Raw genomic sequence first — 27682 nt, 5'->3', positions numbered from 1 at the left:
CTCTTAATACTTTTCTAAATAATCGAGAAAAACAAACTAAAAATTAAGGGAAAAACGGGAAATTTTACGCACACTCATTTTTCGACAAAATCGATTTTGGTTTTTGATGTAACTTTAAAACAAACGACCATGGATACATGAAATTTTCACCGAATGTTTATATAAGTTTATATAAGTATATTCTATCCACGATGTAATTTTCAAAAATTTTTGACTTAAGTTGAACTATTCATATAGGCATTTGAAATTTTCGATCATTATTAGTTTTTTTTTAAATTAATATTGATAACAATTTATTTGTTAGGCAGAAAAGCTTGAAATTTTAATAAAAGGCTCTTAACATATTTTTACAATAGCAATTGAAAAATAAAAGAAATGCGTAGTCACAATTTTTTTTTACAAGCATTCAAAGTTTGAATTTTGACTAAATACGTAAAAATTACGGCAATGTTCAAATTATTTTATGCTAGAAATTCATAAAAACATTTTATTTTAAATCTAAGATTTGATTTTTCATAATCTATAATATATCCTAGGCAGATAAACCGTCTTCGCTCAGAATTATTTTTCGTATACAATGATATAATATCATTGGATTCAAATTTAATTCCATCCATTACAGTAACCCACTTGTAACCTACTGTACAGTAGAGCGACATTCACGACTTACCCGCCTTTTTAAGGTTATTTTTGAGGTAAAATGCATTTTTAAGGACATTTTTGTCTATTTTTTAGAGCATAATTGTATGGTTTTAAAATCATAATAATCCGGGCCCTACATGTAATACACATAATTTAGGAGTAATTAATATAAAATGTAGATATATATTATATATATACTGTAAAATATAAATATATATTATGTATACCTAATTATTTTTTTGATTCGGGTTGAATATTATGATAATTTCAATAACAGCACTAAATTGAACCTAACTGATAGAATGCGGCATATTTGAACATTGTTGTAAATGTTGTAATCATATACTTTATTTCATAATGAATCTAATAATATTCAATCTATATTATTACCAATTATAAATGGGTGGATAAATAGAAGGGGGTGGATATAAAATATAGTTAGTGGTCATTTCGTGTCAGTGGACTTAGTATACACATGATACATATCTTTATACACATATAATCTATATATAATACGATTGTTAGCATAATATGTTATCGTAATTTTAAAGGTGTTTTAATGTTTACAAGACGTACAGATAAGTACATAGGTCATTGAATGTCGTCTATACTAATTTTACTTTATGTTTACATTTTTTTCCAGCACTTTATATGGCATTTAGATTGTAATAACATGGCGATCCACCTCCTTAATTGATCGTTTAGGTGCTGGTCCAAATAATAAACTATTGCCTGGAACCCAACATTACTGTCATTAATACGCGTGTATACCACATCACGTGATACACCCTATTTATGCCTATATTATGACGGGTAATACTTATAAAGCCCGCCTTATTGTTTTTTTCTTTTGGTTCTATTTTCGTAGTGTAAAACCATACGATTTTACGTTTTAATACGGCGGCCACTTAAAAAAGTGATTCCACAACCGACCGGTCGGCGTTATCCGAGTATTGACCTTCTAGAGTAGCTCAGTGATATTGTTATTAAAGAGAAAATATAAAAAAATACACTCCCCAAAAAATTTTAAATTAGTTTTTTAATGTTTAAATCACATACGAATGTAACACAATATAATAATGGCTGGGAAAAATCAAAATAACTTTTTCAAACATTTAATACAACACACAACAACTACTGTATAAGTTTAAGAAGTTCTTTTTTAATTCATATGCACCCCGAGTCAATCCGTTAATGCATTCTGTTATATAGTATATTTTGTAAGCCAAAGAGATCTTGTCTGTCAGGCGCCAACGTCATGTCACAATATATATTTTTTTATTTAAATCGAACTCGGAACTCGATTCAATATAGTATTTTCTGTATTCTTTCGATGTAATGTTATATACAGGCGCAGTTTAGGAGATGTTCGAAAGTTGTGACTTGTGGTGCTTAACACATATTACATTTAGCAAAAACACTTTCAGTGATTTTTTTCCAAAATATTTTTTTGTAAATGTTTTTTTTCAAGTTTAAAGAAGTCTTACATTTAATACTTTTAAAAAATCAAAACATTGTTTCAAAAATATATAGCGCTTTATTAAATGTCTTTAATATGTTTTTTTCAAAAATCTAATGACAACAGTTAATGTAAGTTAACAGATTTTTTGTTATATTTTTAACCAATGGTAATTTTTTGGTTACTTATTTTAAATTACATTCTTTTCATTATTTATTTTATATTTTGCACTTAAAAACTTAATAGTGTCCATTTGAACAAGTAGCACACATATGACATATTTGCATATTATTTGTTGGTTTTCATATATTTTAAGTTGTAGACAAAACGCTAATGTAAATTTAATTTAGTGTTGTATAGCTAAAAAAATATTTTTAGGTAATAGGTACAATCCATTCAATTGTATTCATGAACAATATACATATTTATAATTAATATACAATTATTTTTGTATTTTTTGCGCTATAAAGTTTTAAGGTTTAGGTTAAAAGATTTTCTACTAATAATAATATTTATTTTATTGTTCTACTTATGATTTTATTTTGCTTACAATTTCTGAAACTATCGATTAAAAAAAAAAAAATTTATATTATTAATTTTGCTTATATATTTTGTGTTATTATTTTTTTTTTTTGTTCAATTCATATAGGAATGTTTTTTACAAGAGACACCGTTTGAAACGAGTGTCTGACGCGGATAACAAATGCAGAGGGCAAACAGAGGAAACTAGATACCACGTTTGTAATAAACAGGTGAGCCGAAAGCGGTCAATCATATAATAATATTTATATCCAAGTCCTTATCTTCCTTATTAAATTAATAACTGGGTGCTTCATGATGCGGCGGCGATCTTGTGTACGGAGTTATGGTTCCTACGGTTGATTGTAATTATCGGAGAGGCGAAAAAATGCGAGTATAATATATTTACAAATAATTATATGGTAACAATGCAATGTGGCTGTTGACTTTCAATAAGTATCTCGATAACCTTTACAATCACCACCGGCTTGTTACCGTATCGTCCGTATCAATAAAGTATTTGTCTCGTGTAATAAACACGTTCGGTACATCCACACGGGCAACACAATAAATCAAAATATTTTCGTGTGTTTAAATTGACCCGAGGTGAAACAGTAGGAGGGCTTTAATCACTGGAAAAGAAAAATATGAGCTTAAGATATTGGTCGGAATGACTGGACATTGTTGAATTATATATGCTCTATTCGTGTATATACCTATAACACAAAAACGACAGATCCAGTCAGGGTGCCAAAACATCTTCTGAATCGTTGATGACACCAATGTTAATGTAACGCAGAGATAATAGTTCAGCTATTTCGGCTTATAATTCAATTTATCATTATCCAATTTAATAAAAAATTATTGTTTTTTATTTCAATCTATCAAGTGCTAACCGTACATAGTACATTATAGGTACATACAAATATATATGCATGGTATTTATATAGTACTGCGATATACGAGTATAAACATAAAGGTATAACATCTAAATATAATAAACTATAATTTTTTTATGGCTATAATTTAATAATTTGTATGTAATATATGAAATGTTAAATTATTAAAAATAAAAATCAAGAATATTACACCTTTTTTATAAATGAGTTAAATAAAATATTATGGAAAAATAAAATAAAAGGTCAGTTATAAATATGACCCTTTCTCAACTAATATTGATATGAAACATGAATAAAGCACCTAGTTTAAAGAAAACACGAAGGGTTTTAAAATACTACATGACATTTAGAATTAGAACTAGGAAGGTACAATGCTTTGTATGCCTATATCGGCTATATCCAACACGATATACGTCTAGACATGAGTCTACACTATAATAGTATAATCTATAATATTATGTTCTATTCACATATCGTCTAAATTTGTCTTATAATATTATTTTATTTGTATATAAATTAATTTGATAAAAACTGCACATAAACTGTGGCACACGCGTACTTTTTATGGGTTGGTTTATATACGTTATTAAATGTTTAAGTACTAATGCAAATATACTCCAGGTGTGCCTGATTTTTTGTTAAATAATGATCTATGTACATTGTACATAGAACCTACGTTAAAAAATGAGTTATTATTACTATTCACTATTACTATTTATATTTACTTCACCTTTTAAAAATTAATATGAACACAGTGAACATGAATGACCATAATATAGGTATAGTTAACGTAGAATGGGTTTCGTGACAGTACTACACGAATAAAATATATGGTTCTTCTTTTCTTTTTCTCCTACCTATATGGCTATATATAGTTACCTACTTGCAGCTTTTTTTAGGTGCATCCGATGAACATTGAAACACATAACAGACTTTCTTAAAAAAAAAAAAAAAAAAAACGCATTAATTTTATCTTTAACATATACCACGGTGTTGATGTAACTCCACCATGCAGTACAACATGTACCTACATTTCAACTATACATAATGCGGTTCGTCATAATTTAATGGTTAATACCGTCTTATTCGGTCCTTTTGACGGCATTTTATAAGTCGTACGCGTCATGCAACCCTCTCTGCTGCTGGACGTTTGACACACGCCAATCTTTATCACGTCCAATAGTGTAGGAAATTCAATAATATACGTATTAATAAAAAGCCGTCTTGTGTGAAATTGAAAAATTTAAACACAAGAGGTTCACATGCCGACAAAAACGATGTACCCGACAACCATATGGGGGATCGTGGTAAACTCGACCGTGTATTTACGACTGGCAGCAGATAGATAATAACAATAATAATAATAATAAAGATAATAAATATTCAATATATGTAAAATATATTATAATAATGCATATAGTTGGTTTCAATACGTGTGATCAAACTTTTAAGTGAACGCGGACACGCGGTAAACCTCCACTATTGTATGTGCCTATATACGTAAATCATTTTAAATTGTACAAAAAATGCGTATTAGCACCGCGAAGAATAAACGTATTTATACTAGTGGTGGCACATACAAAAAAAATCGCAATCCCATGCGGTAAAAATAAGAGCATTGATATAAATTATGTGTGTTGGCGGCGAAGATAAACAAATGATCTTATTTGAAAAAAAAAACACTCATCACACGAGCAGGCTGCAGACACGCGTGTTTAACTGGGTTGTCATTTTAGACGGGCATTTATAGAAGGGCGTACACTTGAAATGTAAAAATGCGTGCTCGCGGGAGACAATGCGTGGTTGACAATTAGGTTGTTTTGAATGCAACCCATTGAATATAAAATAATATTTCAGCTTGCCTGGAAACATTTAATCTTATCCGGCTATTTTTCATATTCTCCCCACAAAATCACGTATATTATAGGTGTACCTAGACAGCAGCTGCTGTCTGCTTGTAGAACAACATTATTATATTATTATTTAGCTCATAGCACTGCACGCTACTTCGTTTTAAATTCGCAGATATAAAGCTTTTTGAAAATAAAAATAAGAGCCGGCGGGCTTATCTATATGTACATACACGAAAAAAAATAGCTCACGGCTGTTGTGACCCGCGGTGGAACAATTACGATTCATTGGGTAGATATAAAATGTATAACCTACTGATGGATTCAATATATATTCTAGGTACCTTTTTTTAAATAAGAATACAATTTACTTTAATGGTTATCCAACATTTTTGAATAATATGTAAATGTTTGTACTGTATTCAACTAGGTATTTAACTACCAGACATCTCATGCGCAAAACTGTAACAACAATTTTTTTTCAGCTGTGCTCGAATAATACTGATTTTCGGGAAACTCAATGCTCGTCGTTTAACGAAAAGCTATTTAACGGTCAAAAGTACACATGGTCAGCATACTATCAAGGTTAGTATTTAAAGTACATTAAAGAATACAATTCCTGACAACTCTTTCGAAACTCTATGCTCATCTATAAGTACATAGGTATTAAATATAAATAGGCACCAGTATTATATTATGTTATGAAGATTGAAATACTTTACAGTTATATATATATTTGGTTTTAATGTTTTAGCTACAAATCAATGTGCATTGAACTGTAGAGCAATAGGATATCGTTTCTATGCCACCCTAAAACCAAAGGTGATAGATGGCACATCTTGCAATGGAACAGATTACTCAAGACCTTTCATATGCGTAGAAGGACAATGTAAGGTGAGTGAATATTGATTTATTTGTTAGATAATAATTTATTGCAAAAAAAAAAAACACAATAACAAGAGAAATAAAATATGTTTACATTAATAACAGTGACATGCTTTTATTAAGTAAGATAAAGGTAAGACTAATTATATAATAAAAATACGAAATAATGGCTAACATGACAATTTTCTATAACAAAAAATAATTGTCCCTATTGGCAAGTTTCAATAAATGGATAATGGGAAAATTAGAATAATGGTTGTAAGTGGATGAGGAGGAATGATAATAATAATAATACCTGATTAATATCATTAATTATACCAATTTCATATCACCAATTTTCTAGGTTGGAGTTTTGAGTATAGAGTCAAGTTATAATGCTATTTGTATAATTTGAGGTTCTATATTAATTTTATTTATGAAATACATTAAGTAATTATTTTATTTAAGATATATACATCTATGATTTGTTATTTCAGCTATAATATAATTATTATGAGTTAATCAGTAGAAAGATAATTTAGATTTAAATCTGTAGGATAACACAATATCAACTACAGCCATCATAAAAATTAACTAAGCACCCTCGAGTATGTGTTTTTTTCAGTGATTAGTGAAACTGTCGTATTTCGTTGACTATTAATCAACTGGAATATTATAATATAAACTCGTGAGTCGTGGAGCATATTATAAGCCATAGTCGGTATTTTCCAAATCGTTTGTAGACTATATTTAACGGATTGTACCCACATTAACGTGTGTACTGTTTAGTGTGTACAACGGCGGTGTTTTGGATATTATTATGTTATTATACATAAAGAAAATAAGGTGTCTAATATATTTTCCCTTCGGGTTATGAAACACCTTTTCACCCCAGAGAACGTGCTGGGAATCATTTAATTTATAGACGATGACTGAGCAACTAATTACTCTGGTACCGCCTACAAATCATCAGATTAGTTCTGATTATGTCTCAGTCGTGGACCACAAAAACTTTTGCGCATGACTGAGTTATTTTCGTAATTTCTATAGTTACCTCTAATGTTTTAAATATTTTATGTATTGATAATATTCTTAAGAAATTAGAGCACATAGTATTGGTTTTTTTTTTAGACATATTTTTGTATAAGATTCCATTGTATTTTTTTTTAAATGTTTAAAAAGTATTACATATACTTGTGAATTGGATGCGTTATAAAATAATTACGTATATCTTACTATGAAATCGGAAAAATTGGGATTTAAAAACGATTCGATTATTTAATGTTTATACTTTATATATAGCTTTTAACTATACATTGAAAGTACCTACTATAGGTATTTGAACTATAAATAAAATCATATTAATATATTCAGTAAATATGTACTTAAAGTATTCATATGCTTGACTCTACTGACTGACTTGAGTGGTTTACAATATAAAAGCACCTTTAGCTATAACAATATTTATAATTTCGGAAGATTTTTTTACGGCTTATTATAATAGATCTCTATATATTTTTAAGCTATAAACTTAATCATACTTGAGTTTTAGTTTAGTAAACCAGTTGAGCAAATTCTTTCATTATTATATTTAAAAAATAACATTAGGTCGTTGAAAACTTGAAAAAAACTAGATTAATTTTCATCATTTACGATTTTTATGATAGCTGTGATGTTTTGTCATGAGATAAAAATAAAATTAATGTCTATCATTGATAATAAATGACGAGAGAAATAATATTAAAATGCTTTCGTAAACGGTCGATCGACAACCGGCTTGTAAATAATAGTGTATAATGTAACGTTTTTAATGATCCATAGCTACATAGGTGTGAACATGGAACCTCGTAATTACATACAACATGCGTATAGCTAATTTTGGGTGGTTTCCTCGACTAGTTCTCGTTTCAGTTGTCCTTTTTGGTATACAAAATATTATTAGCTAATCAAACTAAAATAACTATTGTTTTGATAAAATAAAGATTTTTTTGACGAAATAGCGCTATTCAAAGGTATCTTAATTTCTTCAATGTACAATATTAAGTATGATATAAGTCGTAATTTGATTTAAATGTTTTCGTTCGAAAGTAGATTTATGTGGCCGCAGCGCCACAGACAGTACTAGTTCCGCAACACATGTTGCATATATGTAATGCTGACTGAATTTTGGAAGGAGTATGCTGTTGAATTTTATGTTGATATTATGAGCATGAAATCTATTCTATTTTGTTACATTTTTGAATTATACATTGATAACGTAGATCGTAGATCACTAGCATAAAGACATATGTTGGAAATACTTTGATTGTTTGTATTTGTATATAGTAGTAGAATGGTGAATAAAACGATTTGACATAATCATTTTTAAAATACGTAAGTCTAAAGTTGTTTTCTTGATAATTGTATGCTAATATTTAAAGAGTTGAGGTGATTGTATAAGATTTAATTTCAAGGATCGATTAACATGAATAATAGTTACTTATCTCTGTAGTTCCATAATAGTATGCAACTTGTCTTATGCAGGTATAAATTGTGTACTCTACTGGAATATAATGTTTCATAATATGATGTTTCATAAGTCAGTATGGTATGGAGTATGGACCAGTAGCTTATACGAGTATAATGTATTATTATCAAATGCGATGAAACAGCGCAGAGGGCTGTAAACAAATTATTCATTTGTCTTGAAATTAATCAATTTATAGATAGATAATATGTCATATACATATTATTATCATATGAAACCTATTACATGCGGCCTATACTTTATTTTGTAATCTGGGTTGCCGAGCCTTTAGCTATTTACCTATCAGATTAAAAAATGGATAATTTGAATAAAGAAATATGATCTGTGTTTTGTTACGTGGTAAAATAACATGTCAAGCCTCTAAAGTAGGTACCTATATAAGGCATAAAGTACACATTTCGTAATAATTATTAGCTATATAGGTACGATGGATAAAAATAATAGTAGGTACAAATATTGACATTTTGTATGGATACGTTTTTTTTCTTACATAGGTTTATTATCAACCTATAGGTTATATATTTTATCAAACATGTAAAATGTGAATCACGACGTAATAATTGTGTTGGTGTTTACGTATAAATCACTTATACTTTTACTTGGTCGATTCTTGTAAGTTGTCTGACAAACATAAATTACGACAAACAACAATAACACGTATCCTACAATCAAAAATGTTCGGATTGTATTTACGGCAAAGGCATGCTCGTCAACTGTCATTGTTTCCATATAGTCTGTGTGATTCTGTAATGATTGAAAGTCTTCGTTATATAGTGGACTTTCATCTAAAGTTATTGAAAAAGAAACGACGTAACACGTCAAAAACGGTATAATATTCAATACGGATACGGAAAACATTTTTCTTTGGACGATCTGTAGGCATTTACAATTGTATTAATATTAATATTATTATTATTATTATTATTATTATTATTTTTTTTTTAAGGAAAAAGCCTCGGTAACGTGACCATTGTATTATTATTATTATTTCATTTATAATAATATTAAGTTCCTTTTAAGGTTTCCATGGTGATTACTTAATGTTTAATGTTCGTAACCAATTATTTATTTATTATAGTTCATAATTGTATGCAACAAATTACTTTGATACTATTATTATACATAAATTGAAAACAAAGTTGTCATAAACATTTGTTGATGTAATTGTTTTCAACAACAATATCATCAAGTTTAAACTTTAAAATGAATAGTTTTGTATTCAATAATGTGTAGGAAGTTGATTTCGTTTATGTTGGTGGAAATATTTTTATTATTGAAAAAATATGTTAAGTCACTTTTTATTCAACAATCACGTTGTTGTTAATAACGTTTTATTTTGACCAATATTTATAAGTACCCATAATAATCGTAAACAATGTCGTTTATTAAGAATTAATTAAGATGTATAAATCAGTAACAATGCAAATACATTAGTATATACTATACATAGAACCAGCTTAATATATTTAAAATAAATGCAAATATTGTATGTAGTATGACTTTCTATAATTTTATTGATGTTTCTAAAATTATTACTTCAGGCAAAGAAAGATTGCAGATAAAATAGCTGAGTTATTTTTATCTAATAAAAAAATATTTATCAGACTTTTATTAGATGTCTGGAAGGCAATATTGTTCATATTTTTTTTATCTTTTCTATCTTTTTCTATTTTAGATTCAGAGTGTCGTGAGGTACCTGTATAACCTTTTGTTTTTATGATAGTGATTCTTGTATGGACACATTTTCGGGTAGTTAATTAACTTTAATATTCGACGGATTCATAATTTTTTTTTTATGGATACGATAAAAATATAAAAATAATATCTTGGCATCATTTCGTAGAGATTATTTTTGAAATTTAATCGTTAAATTGAATACGCGAGTGACGGAGCTTAGATTTTTGAAATAGACATTTGATAAGCTGAAAATAAAATACATAACAATGTACAAACACATATAGGTACCTACAATTTTTTTTTTTTTTTCTTAACGTGACCATATTTCTGCATTCTGGCATGCTTCCAGTAATACCCATCGATCATAACAAAGGAGTGTCAGTAAATGATTGATATTGCTTAATTTACAAGTTAACCTCGTTTAGAATAAGAAGACTAAAACTCACGATGATGCGAAATAATTATAGGTCGCATTTTTTCAGCGGTATTTGATCCGTTGATGAGACCTATTGTTAAGTTACAATGCATAACATTGTGTAACACACGTATTATGCGTAGGTTAAGTTACAATAAATATATTATATTAAAATATATAATGTATATATAATATAATATTAATATAATGAATTTTAAAAGGCGATCACCAATGTGTACGATTATATTAGTTTACATATTTTATGGGTGTGTGTATTTGTGAATAGGTTGTTAAGTCGTTTTGAAATAATTACGTGAATTATAATAGGTACCTACTTAGATAGCATTGATTAAAATCTAACTCATACACAGATTTAAAATGTTATAGATAGACTTTATTTAATCTATACGGATTTACATAGTACTATATTTCCAATATGTTTTGTAGGTAAGTACTCGAGTTAGATTACTAAAAGTGGTTTTGTTTTGATAGTTTGTTTTTCATTATTTTAAGCTTTTAATTTAGCTAAGTATGATAAATTATAAGTAAATTTGGACTTCTGGCGAATATGCATGTTTGATTAGTAGGTAATATTTTGTAGCTTGACAAATATTGCATTTGTCACATGCCATATATTTTATACTATTTCTCGTTTCTTTATGTGATGTTAACCAACTGTTTTATTCCCAATTTGTAGATTGTTTTGAGTGATGCTATGGGTCTTAAATGTTTTATTTTTGCTGAATTTTTATTGAGTCCTATATTAAGTGCATGAGTCACATTTGAAGAATATTATATTATTATAGTTAGATATAGATTAAAACAAAATATATATGTATATAGTTCAGTATTTCAAGATTTCTTTTATTTATGAAATATGTTTTAAAATATTGTAGGTATCTATATAACAATTGTTATTGCATATTAGGTACATGTTTTGATTCTTCGAGGTCATTTCATTGTCTAATTTTAAAAATAATATTATTTTTAAACACATTTTATGATATTTAAAGTATCTATGCTAGTTGCACTATTCAAATATGAAGAAGCTTTTTTATTACCTTTAGACATTTTTTATCCATAGTAAAATAATTCTGATATATTGTAAATAATCATAACTCTGTGATGTAAAGTAAATAATGTTATATTATTTAAAAAGTTACTTACGATACTTTTATTATCATTATTGATATTTTTGAAAATTAAAGCCTTGATTTAAATATTGCTAAATATAACAAATTATTGGCAATACTTTTTTATGATAATCATTACCTAGATGTTTTACGTGTACCTATAAAATTTATTTTTATTAAGAGATTAACCACGGCATATTTATAATTCTAAAGGAAAATATTGTTGTCGAACATAATTAGCATATGTGTAGATCCATATCTTATTTTATTATACTGATTTCAGTTTAAAAATATTTAATGTAAAAAAAAAATGTATAATATTTCTCTTGATCACCTCCAATCATAATCATCACCATCGGATCTATGTAATGTTATGTACCTCATGGTTATTTAATTATTCCGAAGCTGTAAAAAATGAAACATATATAAATATATATAATATGTAGCTGGTAACATATTATATATAATCGTTTTTCGAAAACATAAAAAAAACAAAACAATAATAAGCGAGTAAAAATACCGTTTTTAGATAAACGTAAAATTTTCACGAACACGAAGATTATTATTTGCCGTTATTGTTTTTTCTCTACACTCATAAGAGTATATCACATCATTGCTCATCTGTTGCGCGGTAAAGATTAGATATTCTAAAGGGTAACGGCATGTGAACGTTTTGCACGGATAAGTATGCGTTCTTATTAGTTTTTATTATGATGGCGGCGAACTGCAGAGTACTATTTGTTTTAACGTTTTTGGAAATATTTGTTTAAGATAATTGTAAGTCATTATGAAAAAAAATAATACATTTCCACACTACCACTGTTTCTTATCTTTTTAAAGTTATTTTTACTTTTTCGAATGGTAACATACACCTAATTACCTACAAATTTTTAATTTCATATTCTGAGAATTTAAATACAGAGTGGCCAATGGCAAAAATTATGTTTGAACAACCCATAGTATACTTACTTTTTTTTGAAGTTAGAACAAATAAATTTGCATATTTTATAAGCCAATTATTATACCTTTCCATTTTATTTTTTAAAAAATATACGACAACTACACGATGACCATTTAAATTGCCCACAACACGATGCAATAATAGTCTGTTCGTGAAGTTATAGTAAACAGTTTGAGCTGTGTTACCGAGCTGATCACCCGAGGCTCATCTGAATGCGTAACTCACCCTCTGCACATTGTGGGGGTTCGTTTTGTACAAAGGCGAAAGCCAGGTGGTTTATTAATTGGCTTATAAAATATGCAAATAAAATTGTTTCAACTTAAAAAATAATCGAGGAGGTACCGCTTATTATGTATAGAAATCCTCTGCTTTCCGACGGCCATCCCGAGTATACAAGTAGAATTTCAATCGAGTAGTTAATTACTTAAGATTTAAATAGATATTCAAAGCATAGATGATCTGAGTATACTTTAATTTTGGAAGATAATTTCATATAGTTACTGCCCCTGTGCTCCATTACTCTGCTCTTCTATAGTTTTAAAAGAAATGTTAGAAGTTTGATTTTTATAATATGTTGTAATACTCAGAAAAATATTTTGTTCCGGAATATGAAATTGAAGATGTATAACGTCAATTAAAAGAGTAAAAACAATTCCGATGAAAAATATTTAAAATATAATTAAATGGTTTGTTTAAAAAAATATATTTCCTAAGACGTTTATAGTACGTTTCGAGATAATGAGTGTTTACTGCCAACACTATGTATGTCCATTTATATAATATATAATATAAAAAGTATAATAATAATATATAATATATATATAATAAGACACAGCGAAAATAAAACTCCGGAAATTTAGACCCCGGAAGAATAACATTGCAAAAAAAGAACCCCGGTAAATATAATCCCATATGAAAAATCGGGAACTTGGCCTGCTGTATACTCGTATATTCATATAAAAATTATTATTTTATTTTTATTATTAGTTCATTGAAATTTTGATGCAAATTTAATAAAGATGAACGGTTTGTTCTCAAACCATTCATAAAGACTGCTATTGAAGTCTCGTGAATATATGTTAACTGTTAAGTACACATAATTATTATTTTAGGGTTATTTTTTTACGTTGTTATTTTCACGTGATCTAAATTTCTGGGGCTATTTTTAGCTAGCTTATTTTTTGGGGTTGGGGTTATTTATTATTAGGGGATTTCAATATTGTTATACATACCTATCCGGTTTGTTCATATTTTTAATCGTTTGAGGATTTCAATCATAGTCATCGTTATCGTTATCAGCTGCTGGGCATATAAGTATATCATCCATTGCACCACAATTGCAAATCCTAAAATAGTCGTTTCACTATTGTACTTCAGTTGTAATGTACGTTGATGATATTATTACAATATGTTATACTATATGCCGATGTAAATATATCGATTTGCGTTCGGTTCAATAGCGCGGAAACGTTAAACGTTGCACTTTTATCGAGTGGTGGTTTTCATTCTCATTATAACGACAATAAACCACTGCGTATATATATTGGCCAATGGATACACACGCGTGTTCGTAACCTCATGCGAACCGGTCGCGTTTTCAAATGGTTTTAATATCCGGAAAACTAGGCGTGCACACTTTTTAGAACGGTTCGGGTAAAAAAAATGAAATACCTCATTGTAGTATATTTTGACTATCGAGAACATCAGCCGTGCAATTCGTATACCACGCACATAGGCACATATAGATTTTAATATGTCGTCCGTTATGCGCGCGCACCCGCCGGTGTGTTTCGGGAATTTTACTAGGAGTCATTGCAGTGAAAAACTGTTTTTAGACTTTTCTAGATCTTCGTTTTTTACTCCACCCTCTCGACTCATAAAAGAAAAAAAATATTTCAAAATAATGATATTGTATACGTTTTTTTTTTGTGATTAGAAGTGTAGTTATACCTGCGAGTTATTTTTCTCTACAGTTAACTCATATATTATAATAATTCCCATAATGGTATTTAAGTTTTGGAGAATTGAAGAGTAAGCAATTATAAAAAAATGTATTATATTAAAGTACTTCCATCATATTTGGTATCGAATCATACAAAAATTATGCTTTGTTTTCAAACTTTTATTTATCATGTATCAGAAAGTCTGTCTTTTATATCATACAGTTATACAGTATATAGTTTATTATTGAAGCGTTACTATAAAAAACATTTACATAAATACTTACTAGGCCTATATTAACCCACTTGTTCAATTTCAATTATAGTGTTATCTCGGTCAATAGTATCTCGTATTTCAGTCTTTGTATACATATATAGTTTTAATAATAAGTGTCTATATTATTATGACTCATTGATTATAATTTATCTATATTATTTATCGATAATAATAAATAGATTTCAAATTTTAACGAGATAACTGTTGGGACTAAATACTGATTTTTTAACAGGTCTCCCATCCCTTTCCCTACCATTTCCCCCCTCATTACTGCTCGTAATCCTATTGTTATTTTTTACCAACTCTCATTCATATCATAACATCTTCTCTTCTTCTTTTTTAGTTTCGGCCTTTCAGACCATACTGACAACGATAAACTTTGCCACCTATCTCTGATCATAACATCTAGGTATATAAAATATATATCATTATGTAATCTTTATCGAGTACAGCAGCTTTTACTTATCATACAATATTATGAGTTTTATCAAAGATTTTACATGCGAGAAATTAATTTTCTATGTCTACATTTCAAAAGAAACCTTATCGTATGACATATTTTAAAACAAAATATTCGGATGATTGACATGCATATTATGTTAGTTATGACTAGCTGTATGGAAATGCAAAACAAAGTGGACACATTAATAACGTTCAACTACATAATCCAGTCCAAAAAATACATATACCCAGTACCCACCGCCTCGAATGTCACGAGATCAGTGTCTATCGTACTTAACAACGGATTTAGTGAACGCTGAACGCATTTTTTTCGAGTATTAATCCTCCCGAACCTAAGGTAGGCACTTTATATATGTTTCTATGGATCGTTCTGAACACACATATACTATTAATACGTCCCGAGACAAAAATCTTATAACATTTCAGTCGTTGTATCGGATGCAGTACGAAAAAAAAAAAACAAAAAAAACAAACCTTATCACCAGTGATCGTAATTGGTATCCCGGAACGATATAGCTTCCAGACTAGTAGTGTTTTTTCAATCCCCATCCAGATGATATCTCTGAAGAAATTAAGATATCGTGGACGATCGGTTTTTGTGTAGTCAGTTAATAGAGCCATTAAGTTAGGCCCGGCGGCAGTGAAAAAGATTTCGTCGGGCATGTAAAATACATTTCGCATGATAATGATTTTGACTTTTCGTCTCGATATAGGTACTGTTCTCATAAACATGCAGTGTATTGAACATTGTCCGTGGCTTATCCACGATCTTTTTTTACGTTTTTTATACTTTAGATTATCGGGTGTCTTAAAACTTTTGACTCATTTATGTTAATTCCTTTGTTTTTCAGTGAATGCGTGCGATAGATACTTATTAATTATTATTATTATTATTTCATTGTAATGTATTTTTAAGTAGTTAACCCAGAACGATATCATGTGGAATTCATAATATTTAATATACTTACTTGAATACGAAAAACAGTTTTACAAATTCTTATTAATTATTAAATATAGGGTGATTCTTTTGACTCAGTATACTCTCGTATAAATTCTACATATATTTATCATTTATGTTATTGAAAATATCGTTTTTATATAAGTTATATCTAACACTTTTTAGTCTATAACTCTGTAATTATATACAAAAAATCTCATTTTTACTGTTGGGAACTTAACCTTTTTACTTTTTTATGAGAACTATACTTTTAACGGCATACTATTTCGAACTAAAAATGTAACAAAATAAAATTGTATGGTTTATCTTGTTGTGAATGATTATATATTGAGGTTTTATTTCAAGCAGTTCCACTTACAAATAAATGACATAATAAAAAACAAAATAAAATAAAATAAAAGTATAATATAATATATTATAAAACCCTAAACAGATACATTGCAATAGGTATACATCCTTCACTTATTTGCTCAGAATCTGAAATACAATACACCTAATTCTGTTTGTTGGGCTTGGGACATGCGGCACAATGACTAGTTAATTTTGTGAAATTATCTTTTTTTACATTTTTTTACATTTATCCATAAATGGTGTACATGTTTTTGTACACGTGAATACTGTTTATTAAATTACGCTTCTATGATAGCGACAACGCAATGTAATCTGTTAATATTTTTCCTGTTCGACATAATACGACATTATTTTGGGCATAAATTATATTAATATAATAATGTAAATAATATTATACATAATATATACCATTTACGGATTTTAACAAGCAAGTAGGTAGTTTTATATTTAAAAGTTTTATATCTTTACTCCTACAAAATTATGCCCACAGGCTATATTATTATAATATTTTACATATAAAATCAGTAAGCGAAAACTTGCAAACTAATCGATTCGTTTGTAGCTTGTAATTTGCATCATATATACCATGTAAATTATATAATAATATACTAATTGTATATATAATATATATGTACTATGGATATTATTTTATGCTGTATGATGAATATATATATATATATTTTAAAATATTCAACTTATAAGAAGGCGTGTTATCATATCAATTATTATTTTAAATTAGTCGTTTTAAAAATGGAATCAACATTTTAGGATTATTTCATTTATATTTAATGCGTGCTAGTTTTATATATATTAAATATTATATGTAATAGTTTTTCTATATTAATTCATCTAGTTAGTATAGTATAGGTACATAATAACATATTAACATTATTAAAGATACATTTTTCAAAATACGCGTTTTATTCATCACAATTATACATATAACTACAGATTTTCTACAAATTGAACCCTTTAGAGGTTAGCCTAACGGCTGGTACCGAATTGGTTCCCAAGTTCCAACCTCACGTGCCGAATTGGTTCCCGTTTGAAAAAAGGTATTTTATTAAGGTAAGCCGAATTGATTTCTGTTCAAAAAAGGTATTTTATCAAGTTGAGCCAAATTGGTTCCCGTTTAATTACGCACATTTTACTTTTCAATTTTACAGGCTTAGGACTGCTAACTTAAAAGTAGGCTTGGTTAAAAATGTGTGTAATGAAGGTTATAAAAAAAATTATATAATATATACAATTTTAAATCGTTGATTTGGAAGTCAACTAAGGCCATCAATAGGCGTAGGTACAAAATACAAATAATAAAATATAATAAATACAATTATTTAAAATCGTTGATTTGCAAATTTGAAACAAACTTTCTTTATTAACTATTCAATTAGCGTAAGCTTCTCATTAATATACTCAGTCATACATTTTCCCAAGTATTTGTTATTTTTTCCTTGTTTGCTAGTAAGTTTGCTAGTATTATTACTTTGAAATTTAATCCAAACTTGTAATTGTCAACAATCAACAACTTAGTTCCCTTTTCACTAAAAATAAACTTCTTAATTACGAACAATTAAAATTAAAAATATGAAATAAAAATTACAAATTTATCCGATGTGTTATTAGAGACTGTACAGTGTTAATGTAGCCGTGTAGATACATTTATGTTTTACACTATGTAATTTATATTTTGTATCAATCATTAAAAATTAAAAATTAAAAATTACCTGTACAGAAACGGAAACCAATTCGGCTCAACTGAATAAAATACTTTTTTCAAACGGAAACCAATTCGGTTACTCTCAGCCTAACCTAACCTAACTATCCTAACCTTTAGAGCTCTAAATAATGATCTTTTTCTATTAGTGGAAAAAATTTTAATGGCCGAGAGAGTCTGGTATTTTTAGGGGTTTCAGTGTTGCACTATAAATTATTTAAAAATTAAACTGACTAATTTGCATATCTACACACAGCTTAAACCGCTGGGTCTATAAATTAAAAATTTTGCTCAAAGGTTTCTTTGGGCTTATAAAATACAAAAAAACACCAAGAAAGGATTTTAAGAAGAAAAAAAAACGGTGAAAAGTATTTTTGTCATGAGTTGGCTCTGGAACCACTTTGTCAATCGTCAAGCGTTTTGTTTTAGATTTATAGAGCACATTATATAATGGAGCAAATTTTAAGCATAGTTTTACAAGGATACCAAACTATGGTCTCGGGGTATTAAAACTATGAAATATAGGAATCAAGCCGTGGCCGATTTTCACAGAGACTTTTAAAAAAAAAGTTCTACGGAACAAACCGTGTTAAAAATGTATGCTGTTAATTTTTCCAGCTGAGGTTAACTAAAACTGGTTTGCTCGTGAAATTATTTTACTAACACTACAACCGGAGTACATTGAGCGTTGCATTTTATATTTTTAAATTTGTTTCTCGAGCGATTTATTCTGCAAAAATTGTATAATTGTATTACAATATTTAATAGATACCTATTAGAAGCTTTAAAGCATGAAATTATATTGTGTGAACATCAAAAACTATATATTATAAAAAAAAATAACACTGTTATGCAAAGTTTGAGTACGAGTTACCGACATTTATACTTTTTTTTTTAAATTTGGACTATTGCAGTAGGATTAGACAAAAATTTAAATTAAAAAATCAATGTCTGAATATATTGTAAAATATTAATGTGAATAATCAATACTTTTATAAGTATTAGTTTATCTCCAGTCAGAAATGTAATACTATGCTAGTGCCTATAGTTGTTGAAGCGTATTTTATGGCGCCAATACCTATTACAAACGGCACGATAGTAGATAATTTACTATATTTGTGGTTGAAATAAATTTCCATAAACAATTCAAATCTCTATCTCTACGCCATAGTACATAGATAGTATAATGGTCCATGGTTGTTATTACGAAGATTGACTGGTTTTAGTTTGTACAGTGGTTGAGTACCTATAGTTGAGTAGTTAAGTACATAGTGAGAATTTTTTGAAACCAAAACGTGTTTGCATAATAATAAATTGCTTATTTTATGGCTAACTATGATCTTTCAAGACTATATAAATTGAGAACTCCTACATTTTAGAACAATGTATATTTAGATCATCATATTGATGTATTTAAAATAGCTGATGTCATGCTCTTTTTTCTAAAATAAGTTAGATTATGAGGTAAACAATTGAATGATGTAACACGCTATAATATACGTATAATAGTCGATGTCAGCCAATATATACAGCTGACTTGCATAGTAATACATACTTATTTGTATATATTTATACTCATTATTCATCTGCACCTATCGTGCACTCAAAGACATGATGGGGTACATTGATTAACAAGAAATGATCCGATACAGCTTATAGACACGATACATCATTGATTGAGATAAATACAGTTGGTCCACACATGTATAGATGTGTTTATGAATCGAATGTATAATATTTCATGTTACTAATAAAATAAAATTGTACACACGAGTAATATCTATGGAACCTATATTATATGAATGTAATTTACAACTTTTTATTCGTAAACTGCACACTTGCGAGTCATCGTTGATGAGACTATTAAAACAAATTAGATAAAAGTTGAATAACATTTTTAGTTTTTATGTGTTTGAATTGTCTGCTACTCAATCCACGAAACAATATTGTTTAAAAAAAGTGAACGTATGGATAGAGTGCATGCATACCAGCATACCTCCCTCTGTATCGTATGTATAAACTATTTGGCATTTAACAATATACGTGCAGTTCTTTGTACGTGTACCTCATATATAGCATTTTATTAATTATTACCACCATTCAACTATTTATCGTATACACTATATAGAATACTTAAAATATAATATACCACAAAAGTGCAATAAAGTAGATGAATATTTTATTAGCGTGGTCTATTTTCAAATGATTTTTTTCATCTTCTGACGTCATGGCTTTTGGGCGGGAAAAATGAATTAATACTAACCGATTTTTGCGTGGGCCAAGACCCGCCGTTCTATTTTCATTATCCAAAACCAGACCTAGTGTATTTATTAACCTACTAAATAGACGATATATTCATAATAGATTTATCCAATCTGTTTTATATACGATTTATTATGGAGTGGATCAATTTTTTTTTTACTTCATGGTCATCGGCTAAAAATGCGTCTATAATATAAGCCACCGGTATATACGAGAATAAATTCGATCGAGTTTACGTATTTTTTTTTTATTCGGAAAATATTTATAATTTAACGTATCACAGGATATACCTGTTGTTCATCAACTTGAACTTAAAATACTCAAAAGCCGTAAGTACCTACCTACCTACATATAGTTTTCGAAAAACTGTCTGGCATGATATATTTGCACACGGCCGTCTAGTGATTCGAGCAGTAAACGCTGACTACATATTAAAATATATCTACCTCTACGCACCGGTCAGAATCCTTGTATTATTATAAATTATAATGGGTCAACCAAACAGCCGGTATAAGGTAACTACTAGATAATAATCGATATCATCGATCGGCGGCCGTAATAATAATTATTAACATTTATAATGTGGATTAAAATACAATGTAATGCTCAACCGTGTAATTGACAGGCTTCGTCATAATACTCGTTATCCTCATCGCATCTACCCCGGGCCATTCGTTTCCAATGGTTCGGTGCACGTGACGTCACCACCTATATTAAATTATATTATTATAAAAACAAATAGTAATAATACAAATAGCAATAATGTTGATGATAATATTAATATCATGTATAATGGACGTTATTTATTCGATGTTCACTTGTAATTATTAAATTATCGCGTGGTTGTGATTGAGGAGGGTTGTCATCTCCTGCAAGTGGAAAATATATTATAATTTTACGATCGTGAAATCTGCAGCCTTGATTATCGTTTTAAAAATTTGGACTAACACTGTTATTGATAAATCGCTCGTGTAAGTAGGATTCCGATGTATTGTGATAGATCCTTTATTTAATCTCGTTAATTATTTAATAATGTTACATTATTTCAATATCTAAATTATCTTGAAAAATATTTCAAACTAAACGTCTTGTTTTCAGTTTTGATAAACAATAAACTCATTCTATAACTTTTTACCTCGCGTTTCCGTACTGGTTTGGCTATAATATACCCTATAAGATACTATATTTAGAACAATATCTATTGTATTCAAGATTATATACAAAGGAATTAATATAATTTATCGTTATCAATATTTATATTTTATGTTTACAGGGTAAAATATAATTTATTATATGCTATTTCGGGTTTTATTATTTACTGCTTTTAAAGAGTAATTAGGTTAAAACAATTTAATATTTAGTTCGAATTTGAATATGAACCCACGAATTCAAAAATAATAACAAAAAAAAACCAACTTGAAAGAAGGTCGGTAAAATTCGCGTCTGCTGATTTTTCTTCAAATCCATACATACATATATACTTTTACGAGTAGTTCTTCGAAATGTTTTTCAATATATATGGAGAAATGATTGAATAGGACTAAAATATACCCAGCCTTTCTGACTTGAGTTTTCAAGGTGTTACATATAGACGTCGATCATTCGTTTTATATACTGAAAACCTTCACCACAAAACCAATGTATTTCTCAATTCAGTAAATTCACATGAACCGCGTGTGTTAATACTATACGTTTTAGTTAAAATAAATTTTAATTTTATTATAAAACGTAGATATTTTCCATTATAAATAATTATTATTGTTGAACCCTAATAATATTCACGTCCTACATATTATAAAGTGTAATACTTATTAACTTAATGATTATGGAGTTGAAAAAAAACCGTTTTCATTGAAGCGTCAATGCGTAGGTAGTTGTGAATGACGTTGTGATCAAAATTATTTCGAGTTTATGCATATGTATTATGTATTGATGCGTATTTATATATAATATTATTAATACATAATATGTTGTTTGGCTTAAATTGAAGATGACTTTCTCAGCTTGTCTACTTTACTACGGTTTTTATAATTTATTTAAGCCATAGCCGTAGTGATTATAGTGTTCTATAAAGTTTTAATGATATACCTAAGCATAGTTTGTTTAAAATTCATTTCGAACCAGAATTAATTTTTACTCAAAAACATAACGTAAAAAACGATTAACTAAAACTCGAGTTATTTATGGTTACCTATTAGTTTTATTAATTAGAAATGCATTTTAAGTTATATTAATTTTAAACACCAAATGGTCAATTTAACCAAATTTAGACAAATCTAATTGCTCCATTTTAGAAAGTATGTACTTAATGTGTTGTATTATGTACATTGTACATTATAAGATAACTTCAAGTAATTTTAGTATGGGTGTAAAATTAGTATATTAACAATAAGTAATGATCACTGAACAAATATTATTGAGCTAAGATATTTTGTTCTTAAATTCATAAGCTTAAGTCTTATTCAAACGAATATAAATTTATTTCACTTGTTACATTTTATAACATAATAGCATAATACGTACCTTATGGTCGTTTAGTAAAAAATGTATTCGTATGTATAAATAATTTATACTATAAATTATAATTCATATATTATACATTTATATAAATGATTTATTTTTTACCTCTTAGAAAATAAAACTAATTTTATACGCTTACGTCAATTTAAGAGTTTACATTAAGCAAATTGACGAATTGTTATTTTTAATTTATTCGGTTTCCTATTTTTCAAATATTAGTATTGGTTTGTTAACAAAATTATAGCTTGCGATGCTTTTTTTACAAATTTTTTCACCTGAACGTTTCACGCATGCGCACCGCAACGTAGAAAGATTTAAGGGGCATGCAGCGGTCTATCAATGGGATTCTGTAAACAGTATGCGGTTCGATGCTCGCGTGAGTGTTACCGTCGGGAATAATTTATGCAAACAAACATACAAATTTAATCATATACGAATTCAAAGTGGTATAAAGTTTTACATTTTATAATATTATTATTTTACGTAACAAATTGGCCACAATGTATTATTTATATCGTAAGTGAAACTTAAATATTTTAAACATGGACACTCGTAGGGCATGTCTCGATTCCCATAAACTTATCATCATAAATATGATCGCAAGTAAATATAGCTAGGTCGGTTTAGAGCAAAATAATAATATGTTTACTCAGTTTACTGTTCATAATTCATATGGATTTATTATGATGGTTGTATTTGTATATATTCCGTACTATAAAGGGAATATACATAACATTTTTATTACACTTCCATATTTTTACAACTTAGTATACGTAGTTAAAATATTCATGTAAACGGGTATGTTTTCATTTTAGTTTTTTTCTTTATTTGATTTTTCATTTGATATTATCAATGCTTATTGGCCAGATTTTATCCGTAAAATGTTTAAATGTATGATATTGTATACACTCTGTACAGTATACATACACCGATGGCATTAAGAAAAACTTTTTATGATAAGGTAATTATACATTTTCTAGCTTTGTATAAAACGTATCATCGAATTTAAATATTATTCAAGTTATCCTCTTGTTAGGTGCATACTGCATAGTATTGTTAATAATGATGCCTATTCTGCAATAATTGTACGATTCAGTCCATGATTTTCTTATTAAATGTGTCATATAAATTGTATCAGTTATACCTCAAAGTATTTTTATGACTATTCTAATATAATATTAAAACAAAACGCTTCTGTCATTATGTCATTATTTAAAATTTGAATCATGCACATAAATTAATTTTTAGAATATATTACTCATTAATAGTTTATTCGTTTACATGCCGAATTAATCAATTGAAAATAATAATAAGTTCAAAATATAAGTGTTACTACTCGTAAAATAGATTAAAGCTTAGAAATTTAATTTTCCACCTCATACATTTTTTTTTAAATTTAAATATCTTATCTACCTTATTTTAATTTACTATATAACATTGATAATCGTTTTCGGTCTTAAATATTTTTTGCAGTTACCATAATATTATCAATCGCAATAATGTACCTACCTATGTTTGCGTTTAACATTTAATAAATAATCTTTAATTAAATAAAAATTGATATTTTGAATTTAAAATAAAATTAGATTTTTTTTTGCCACAATAATGTAAATTGTGCAATATCTTATTTGGATTACATAATTTATAAATTATTTTTAATTATTAATTTTTAATTTAAAAAGTACTTTTTCATACCATAGCATGATTAAGAATAATTTTACTTTTGTTTTTTTTACTACAAAATTTATTTATTGGGTATACCTCTCTAAATATCTATAATTTAATTTTAAATCATACTATAACATTTGGAAACTGTAAACCATCATTATATCAACAATATATTATAGTTTTCTGAGAAGTCTTAATGAATATATTAATTATTAAAAAAAGTATTTTCGTTCGAATTTTAATGGTGTCAACCACTTGCCTATACGTTTTTATGATTGATTAGAGGTACACAAATTCCACCAAAATAAGCAATTATTATTTAAGAAAAAAAAGTTGGATGCATGCCTTCTCATACTAATGACTTAATGTTGGCTTTTAGTTTAAAAAAAAAAGATGTCTTGCATTTTATATCTTTATAGATTAAACATTTTTATTTTTATCCAGTTCTAAAAACTATATCATGATTAGTTTTTCGATATTTTATTTTAACTAGGTAATAAACTACTAATTTATTATATCATTATGTTTGAGGGCAATGATGTTTATTTTTATTAATTCGAATCTGCTTTATGAGCATTTAAGCTATAAACTACTTTATACGTATATTTGTATTACAAATCAATTATTGTGCAATGTGTCATAATCATATTATTATATTATATTGGCATCGGTCACCGCGTATATGATACAAGATTCGGACAGATAGCTTTTCACATGATTCGCATAATACGAGTACTATTTGGCTGTATAGTAAAACCGGAATGAATTCAATAGATCAATAAAATTCGTGCAATGCATTATGATAAGCTATAAGAATTCCTTTCCCCCCATAAACATTTAAGCACGAACGTCTATACAGTGCTCAAAGTTCGCGTCTGTGATGTTATGATTTATTATTTACGAATTGTAAATCACCCAACGGTGGTTATGCCCTTTACATCCGGACAGCCGTGACACAGAGTAGCGCCCGGCGCTCGCACCAGTCGTCGTACCTCATATTACTATATTATGTTAATTACCAGAATCCAAAAATATTATTATTATTTAGCAAACAACTACAACGACGATGCGATTCACCTCTCGTGGTAATAATATAATACATAATTAGTTTTCTTCAGTGCCAGACGTATTCTTCTTTTTCGCAATACCACAACAATAATCAATGCCGCGATTATTCTTAAATATTTTCCTTAAAAATTCGTACATTTCCTTTTTATGTTATATGCAAACGGTATGCATCGCTGCACTGTCGGCCACAGAAATGTGTAGGAATTTGATATTTCTTTCATCCACTGGAACAACCTCTGGCGTATTCCCGATGAGAATTTATATTTTATCCTGCATCAGTAAAGCCACGCGTCAATGGACGTTTCGTGTCAGATGTATTTTATATAATATGTCTCTCTCATCGTAGGGTGTCGATCGATAAAATAATGAAAACAGAAGTACATTATACCATATTATTCTATAATAGCGTTTATTTGATTTGCGTGGCCAATTTGTTACGAAAAAGTATTAGGTATTATTCACGTCTATAAAAATATCGTACACCTCCCTAGAAATTAATTCGATTATATAGGATCTCGACAATAGAGGAGTTTGTCGACGGTTCCAATATAATGAGGGTTGATCAACGAAAAATGAACTTCACCGGTATTGGATTTCTCGTGTTCCTGTTGGCCATCGCAGTAAGTTTTAGCAATCATATAATAATAATGTATTATAAAATAACAAAAAAACAATTGAATAATACACGTAAGTCCAGAAAAGTATAATATAATATGGTGATAGAATATGTTTCCACTTTTTTCATAAATTTATTTTATAAACATCGTATATAATTGTATCTGCAGTACATGTATATATATCCAATTAAATATAATAATATATAACTCTAGTTGTATTTCACTAATTTTCTTGAGAAAAAATCAAATTTAAAATACGGCACTCTGTGTGAAAATGGTTTGAGTGTGTAGCACTAATGTATTACCTCGGTTTATGGAAAAGTCATTATGGTGTCTGTCAGTGTCCCATCGTTTTGTGGACAAATTTGACCGAGATGGATCGTTTGCTGTGGGTTGGAACATATTGAATACAGTGTTTAGTGTATTTTTGCCCGAGTGTAATAATACTTCATCAGTTTATGTAAGTTTCTACACCCAGTCGTTTAGGGATGTACGTTGATATGTCAGTCAGTCAGTTTCTTTTTTATGTATTACTCGTATAACAGTATATAGATGTTACTACGCGTATAAAGAAAATTTATTATTTATTCGCCGTAGTATATTATACGACAAAAATTATTTTAGTCATATTTTTTGAAATTTGTTCAATTTTAGTCAAGTCTAAATTTATCACAATATTGCATACCATTTTAATGTTAAAATATAATTATTGTATGGTGGTTAATTTTACCGCTACACTTTTTTTTCGTTAAGATTATTTTATGTTGATTAAGTATATTGAACCTAAAATATAAATAAAACATGCATTTTTTTCCTATTAAAATAGGTCATTTACTTGTTTAAACATAATAGACGATATATGTACCTATTTAATTTAGCATTGCCAGTTGGATTGT

The 27682-nt window shown here is 28.2% G+C and overlaps 1 protein-coding gene across 2 annotated transcripts in view; it reads left to right on the top strand.

The window, feature by feature from the left end:
- LOC107171647 (thrombospondin type-1 domain-containing protein 4-like) overlaps positions 1-27682 on the top strand; it is a 66952-nt gene that overhangs the window by 18877 nt on the left and 20393 nt on the right. For both annotated transcript variants that reach the window (XM_089220480.1, XM_089220481.1), the window contains 3 exons: positions 2751-2853; positions 5855-5954; positions 6124-6263. In XM_089220480.1, the coding sequence (XP_089076606.1) occupies positions 2751-2853; positions 5855-5954; positions 6124-6263 (343 nt within the window). The remainder of the gene's footprint in view (positions 1-2750; positions 2854-5854; positions 5955-6123; positions 6264-27682) is intronic.

This window comes from Diuraphis noxia, unplaced genomic scaffold (genome assembly GCF_037042655.1).
Source record: "Diuraphis noxia isolate RWA-SAM2 unplaced genomic scaffold, SU_Dnox_SAM2 contig0002, whole genome shotgun sequence".
Taxonomy (NCBI): Eukaryota; Metazoa; Arthropoda; class Insecta; order Hemiptera; family Aphididae; genus Diuraphis; species Diuraphis noxia.
Note: the sequence above shows the minus strand (reverse complement) of the source record. Positions and strands in the feature narration are given on the sequence as shown.